The sequence below is a fragment of the Cicer arietinum genome, chromosome 6 (genome assembly GCF_000331145.2).
Source record: "Cicer arietinum cultivar CDC Frontier isolate Library 1 chromosome 6, Cicar.CDCFrontier_v2.0, whole genome shotgun sequence".
Taxonomy (NCBI): domain Eukaryota; kingdom Viridiplantae; phylum Streptophyta; class Magnoliopsida; order Fabales; family Fabaceae; genus Cicer; species Cicer arietinum.
The window spans coordinates 57,900,273-57,907,879 of NC_021165.2; the positions used below are offsets into that span (position 1 = coordinate 57,900,273).

Consider the following 7,607-nt stretch of genomic DNA (forward strand, 5'->3'; position numbering starts at 1 on the left):
TACCACTTATTTTCTAGTCATCGACTTGCTTCTTGACTTACTAAGACTTTCATAATTGTCGCATCTGTGAAAGTATCAAGATTGACTTCTCACATGTTCTCTTTAACTTTAGACATTTTCAACTTTCCACTTGGAACTAAATTGATCAATATCCCCAACAAGGACTTTCCAATTATCAATTTTGCACATTCTTTTGCTCATACAACTTTTTTAATTTCTCTTATATCTTCTTAACATGTGGATATGTAATTAGAAGAGTTGAACTTAATCATATTTCATACCTTTATTTTTATGTAATTAGAAGACTTGAGTTTAATCATATTTCGGACTTTTATTTCCCTCCTCCATTTAAATGCACAAATCAAACTAACCGAGCTATGAATACGACTTTGTTGGAAAAAACTAGAGATAACTATCTCAATAATATAAGACCAAATGCTCCAGGATCACAAGAGATGCTGACACCACATCTCCACCAAAAACCTTAAGACAACGGATATATCGGTCACCACGTTTTTAATCGATGTGAGACTTAACTACTTACATTTGAACCCAACATGTACACAACTTATGGATGCTCTTCGTTGGTGACTACTTACGCAAAGCCACACACTTAATAGTTTCCAAAAGGGTGGAGACCGAGGTGACCCTTTAGAATGAAACAAGTGGTATCATTCCAATGACACTCCGGTGGTTGCACTTTTCACAGGATGATTCAACCACAAGAGCATGGGGATAGAAATCTCTACCTTCGAGTTTTCTACCTTTGGTGACCTTGGACCTATCTCTCTCTTAGTCAATCATTCTCTTTCATCTAAATAATTTTTAGTACTTAATTTTAATCACCAATTTTACTCCAAAATACACTAAAGTCACCTATCACCAAAGGTAGAGAATCCATTTTCCAAGAGCATGTGCCTCAACAAGATTACTATCATGATTACCAACCTCCTTGTCCAAATTAACAACATCGTTGATGCTTCCAAAGCTGTGTGGAAAGCTTTAGACGTGCCTCAAGATTAATATGGTGGCCCTGACATTACATGGTCAAATGCTTTTTTTCTTTTACGTGACAGATACTTAAATTGTATAAGTTGCAATCCATGTTTGTGTTTTTATGTTTTTTTTAGTGTTGTTCGTTTCTATGATTTAATATAGTGATACTTTGTACTTTTATTTCTCATCATGTGTATCATAGACTTGTTTTGACCATTCTGTAGAAAAGTACAATACAATAAATACTTAGAGCACAAATCCTACATTAAATATTTGCCTTTGTATAAAGAAGTTTAAGGAAGAAAATTTTATGGATAGCGTGAGACAATTTTAAAATTTTAATACCTGAAATATGGGGATTATATTTGTTCTTAGTTTTTATTATTTTGATAATAATTAATAAGGTAACTTACTGCTTGTTATAGATACATAGATTTGTTTCTTGAACATTAATATCACCATATTAGTTTTATAAATAATGATTGGTAAATAAAATGATCCTAAATAGACCTTTATACACAAAAACAATAGTAATGGATAAGTTTGTTTCTTTTAAGCATAGAAATGAAGAGAATCTTTGATCCATACAAAAGAACAAGCACTTGCAAAACAAACTTCAAAGGGGTTCATTAAATATTCAAGAACAAAACCAGTAACTTTATTCAGCATACATTGATTCAGAACGAAAATATTTATGATCGTTCATTCGATACAAGACGAAGAATGTCCCGGAGTTCTGCAAATATCCACTCCACACACTAGATGAGTAGACGTTGGTCTTGCTTACAACAAACCTCTGATATTACATAAAGTTGTACACAAATCAGCTTCAACGAAAGAAAATACACGAACGCAGGATTTCACTGGACCACACTTATCCGATCTGACTAGACTTGTTTCGTCCTTCCATAAAATTGCTTCGTAGATCTTGTACAGCTGCTCTAGTTATCTGCAACAATATAATTATATGATTCAGTTAATCGATGCTTACAATCTGACACTTTACCAAACTTAAATGGGTCTTACCGTGCGGCGATTGAGAGCTCGTGGCAGAGAAGTCGGAAGATGACATAGGAATGGATATTGAGAGTTGAGTTGTGGAGAAGGCTGTTTGGTTGGATCTCTCGTCTTCCAAACCGGACCATGAATCCCGGCTCTTAGGCCATTCATTGAAAAAGGGTCGAAGAGGCTGGCCCTCTTCCTTCACAGCTTCTCCAGATGCATATTCATTAGATAAAAATGAATGCTGAGGATAACTATTCTGCAACATGGAATTATTACTTGATTTTGATGCGGAAAAGGAGGAAACTCTTGTTGACATCAACGACCATGTGTTTTCCAGCTGTGACTCCATTTGGAGACCCTTGTTGCCTCCTGATGCTTCAGCAAAGAAGCTATGTTCTCCACCCTCAGATTTAAGACCTTGAAGATACCTGTAGGGAAGAGGAATAATGATGTTGGCCGAGTCATGTTGTATGAAAAAGGTGCTTTTTGGCTTAGTGCATAGTCGGATTGACGGTCAGTTTAGCGAAATCACGGCAACACTGTGATTTTACTGAAGCTCCAAAAGTGTAGTTTCTACTAGAATCACGGTTGCACACCGTGATTCTGCCAAACTCACTGTTAATCCAAAAATGCATGTATAGCTTGTTACTTCCGGTCATTTAATCATACAGAAACTCACCATAGACATCATGCATTGTTGGACAAGTTCAATTGTACAAACAAATAATCATGACAATGAACATTAGAAATATGAAAAAATTTAAGAAGGCAAAAAAACTGTAGACAAGACAAGGCCATCGATGTTTTCCTAATTACAAAGGAACTATTATTCAACAAATTAATGCTCGAGTCTTGATATCTCATCATCTTGAATGAACTTATATAACATTGAAATATATATGATAGAAACAAAACTTAAAAGAAAAAGAATATAACCACCATATGATGAAATTACTCAACCAAGGTCCTATTTCAATTGGATGAAATGAAACACAGAAAGCAAAGGTACTGAACCATCAGAAGTTGAAGCTTTTCAGGTACAATCATATCTTTGAATACAATCAATGATAGCATAATACGTAATATATTTGACTGAAGTCAAAACTAAGAAACAAATCCAAGCTTTTTCCTCTTTATTTTCTACGCATCCATCACATTATCAATTCGACATTAAATTGTGATGTCAATGTCATATAAACATTCATATGAATATAGGTATTTTTGTCTCGTATGCTGAAACTTATAACTTGAAGTGATCAACACCATATCGCTATGTGGAAAAGAAAAGAATTTGCAGTTATATTTGTACTGTAGGTGCATAACAGTAAGTGTGAAACACCCTTTTGTTGGTAAGTAATGAAGGAAATGCATCATGTACCAAAAGTAAAATTAGAAGACATTGAATGAGTGTGTACCTACCTACCTTGCTCATTATTCCCATGTGACATTTATGGCAGACTGAAAGCAGGGCCACATATTAACATGCCAAAATGTTTCTCATTGTTTATACCAAAAAAGTTGTTTTACCGATACGCTTCATAATCTAGGAATAAATGAATGCATGGAAAAGAAAAACAAAATGCAATTAAATTTCTTCTTCGCAATTTTGTCCAATTTGGGGACAATTTTAATTCATGGAGGTCTACTGATTCTAGTAACTAGCCCTCATGTTAGAGCATCTCCCAACACAAATAGAAAGCTATGAAACACTGACAAAGATATGGACACTGATGCGTTGACACTGATAATAATTTGAAAAATGGAAGAAATTGAATATAACTACATATGTCAGTGACGATGCTACACAAAGAACAAGAACTACATAGACAAAATAGCATTTCAAAATATAGCGAAAGAGCTACAATCCCTCTCTTCAACATTGAAAAGAGAAATAGAAGAAGGCAAAGCACAGAAAAGCAACTATCAGTTCTAGTCATTCTTTTGACAATTTACACAATATCAAAGATGTAGTTCTAATGCTTGTGAATCTCTGCAGCAAATTAGAAATTCACCTGCACAATAATGGGAACAAGAAAACTGAAGCAAACTCAGATGAAAATATCAACACTCAAGAACATGAAGAAGTAAAGGCAGATCCATTAAATATGCAAAGCAATATGACCATAGTTAATGACTTTTTTCTGTTCTATTCTCTCCAGCTAAAAGTATTTTCCGATTCGAAGCAACCAACAAGTGTGAAATGAATTAAAAACAAAGATATCTTTACCTGTATTCTTTACTTGGAATCCCATAGGGAATGGTATCAAGATGATAATCGGCACGGTCGGTTCCAGAAGCGGCAGTATTTTGAAGACTGCCAAAGGCATTATTTGCAGGAAGGATCTGGAAATCTCCAGCTCGGCTGCTGCTGCTGCCACCAGTGGCAGTCAGTGATGTCACAGTGGATGACGACTGTGCCATAGTTTGTGATTCCACAGGCTTTCTTGAACGGTTGCGGCCACGGTGCATGTGGCGCTCACAGTACTTGGAGTCCGGGTATGCTTCCTTTGAGCACCTCCACTTTTTTCCGTCAGTCCTCCTACATCGTCCCGGCTCCGGGTCCACCTTCTTCCCATAAAAGGAACAATAACTCACTGTATAAATTTATACAACCAGTTAGTAATGCACAACAACTTTATCACCTACATTTCAGAAACACCCTAAACCATTATCAATAAAAAGCTATGAAACACTGACACACACAGGCACGAACCCCAGATACAATGCTGACACAGTAATAGCAGTGATTGAATACAATCATATGTGTCGGTGTCATGTCGGACACCCAACACATCTTCAATCTAAAGTGTTGGTGCTACATAGAAAAGAAGTGTTCATTTTTGGAAGCAATAAAAGCTATAGCTGAAAAAATGTCACAACTGAATATGCAATAAAAGTAAAACACTAGTTAGATTTAGTTACAAATATAGAAAGCTAAAGAGAAAGAAACCAAACCAATCAGCAATTACAAATCAAAATGTTTCTCTCAGAAATGGAAAAGAAAATCCGTATGAAAAATAGTGGAAAATGAAGGCAAATGTATAATTAATATAGAATGCTTAATTGCAAAAAAAAAAAGAAAAACAGTCTAAAAACGGAAAATTTAATCCTTTTGGTCACCCTTCTAAGGTAACAAACCAACAACCCATGGAACAAGCTTCAACTAACTAACTTTAGTATGTCCATGAAAAAAGGAAAAATGAATCCTTTTGGTCAGTTCAAATCCGCTCATAAAATGGTCATTATTACCATTTTGATTAATAATAATTTCTCACATTCCCAATTTAAAAAAACAAAATTAAAATAACTAACTGACCTTAATATAACTTCATTTGGTTTCCAGTAAAAAAAAAAACTTAATTTGGTTTTTAAGGAACAAAGGGCTAAATGATATGAAATATGCATCCTTTAGGGTTATAAAAGAAAAGCATACATTGATGCAACTTTGGTAACAAATAGTTATCAAATTACAAGGATTCTTAAAAAGGAATATGATTTAATTAAAGAATAAACTTTCAAATATGAAAAATGAAAAACAGAAAACACCCTTATTTAAAAATAAAAATAAAAACATGAAATAAGCAGAGCAAAAATAAATATAAAATGAACAAAAATAGAAACCTAGAAAGAAAAAAAAGAGAGAACTTACAAGTAGGATGATGAAAGAAATTATGAGAAATAGAGTCAAAACTTCTTTGAATAGGAAGAACAAGATCAGGTGGAACAGGAAGACCAGCAACCATATACTTAAAGATCAAAGCTTGATGTTCAAGTTCCTGCCACTGAGAAACTGTGAAAGGTGACTTATTACTACTGAAACCCATCATCATCCCTCCGTTACTGCCACCACTGCTATTCATGTTTTTTTTTTACTGCTATTATTACTGTGAATCAATAGTGTAGGCAACGAACGAACACTTGTTGTTGTTGTTGTTCAGTATTGAAATTAAACATAGTCAGAGACTAGACTCAGATCGAACTTGTCGGAACCATTTGATTTGATTTTTTTTTTTTTTTTTGGGTTTTGGTTGTTTTGTTTGATTTCTTTGTGACACAACTGCGCGCGTGTGGTTTGTGTTTGCTAGTTGATGCTGCAAGTAAAATAGTACTATTTCTCCTTAGATATTTTTTTTACCTCTTCTAATTTCATATATTTAAATACAGTAATTAAATCTTGTGAATTTTGATTCTAAACCATTTAGACTGGAGTAGTATTAAATTATATTCATGCTATTTGAGATTCTTCCGCTTTAGTAAAATTGACTATGCAAAAAGATTAATAAGGTGTCAAGTTAACTCGGTAATATTATTTCATTGTGGCATTTCGTCAATTTCTTAGTAAGCAAAATGTAATTTCCAAAATAATAAAAATGAATTGATGAAATATATCCAATATCATATATAGATAAAGTTTCGTGCTCCTCTCCTTCAATTGTCATCATCCTCCTCCTTCTTTTTATTAAAGGGCGTGTATTTTTCTTCTTTGAGAAAATTAAAATTAAAAATCCTAAACTTTTTACTCTAAACTCTAATTTTCTTCCCTTCCAAATTTGAAATATATAACCTTGCATTTTTTCTTAGATTTGAATTAATTTTCTACTTGTTATGAGATTTGAGATAGAATTTAGTATAAACATATACCTAATTTTTATTTGAAAAATTCTAATCTTCTACTCCCTAATCTAAAATTGAGCCAGTTTTTGATTAATTTGGACCATTTAAATGATTTAGATTATGTTTAATTTGTTAACTGTGGTGGTGATTTACGTGAATTTGTGTTGAAGATTTTCAAAATCTTGTTAAAGTATTATCGCTTTTTGTTTTGAATATTTTTGAATTTTGTTGTTTTTTGAGATGTCAAGGTTTGTTGTTATATTTTTTGGGTTTTGTTAATTTATGTTGAAGATTTATGGATTCGGCCTTTGGATGGGTTTGTTATTTCTTTCACCAATTTCACTTACTTGGGTTCTAAATTTGGATTTGAGTGTGAGATAATTATGAATTGTATTTTTTTTTTTGTTGGGCTTGTTGTTTTTCTAGGTTCGAGATTGTTCTTGAAAATTATTTTATTTTATTTAATTTATGTTATAATTACAAAATAAGAATTAAAATATTATTACATTATTTTTATAAATTCACCTAATATGGTATGCTGCATGCCATTTCAATATTTTTAAAAGAACGTGTACTATCGAGGACCAAATGTGATAGTTTTGGAGATCAAATGAGAGAGATTAAATTGATCGATTAAAATTTAAAATTAGTTTAGAGAAATTTATTAATTTTTTTTTTGTTAATCCTGTTAATCAAATAGAAAAGGGATTAATAGTTTATGAGTTATTTATTGAAATACCTTTTAATTTTGGAGTATTTATATGTTCAAGTAAATCTGTAAATTCGATCACTAAATTAATTCTATTTTGACTCAACTTATTTATGTTCGGATCTAATCTGGACCAATCTATTAAAACTCAATTTTGTTCGGTTCGAGTGATAAGTTTAACATTTTGAATTCACGAATCTACAAATCACAAATTATTGTTTGTATGTCCTTTTTTTTTTTTTTGCTGTAAAATTATATTCTATTTGCATAATTATATAGACTA

At 32.5% G+C, this 7,607-nt stretch overlaps 1 protein-coding gene across 1 annotated transcript; it reads right to left on the reverse strand.

Moving 5' to 3' along the window:
- Positions 1–1,598: 1,598 nt before the first annotated feature.
- LOC101506120 (growth-regulating factor 4-like) lies at positions 1,599–6,075 on the reverse strand. Its single transcript, XM_004506493.4, has 4 exons — positions 5,651–6,075; positions 4,229–4,595; positions 2,023–2,429; positions 1,599–1,945 (listed from the first exon to the last, which is right to left on the reverse strand). Exons 1-4 carry the CDS (start codon positions 5,859–5,861, stop codon positions 1,938–1,940), a joined length of 993 nt encoding a protein of 330 aa, XP_004506550.1. The 5' UTR covers positions 5,862–6,075; the 3' UTR covers positions 1,599–1,937.
- Between the last annotated feature and the right edge of the window lie 1,532 nt (positions 6,076–7,607).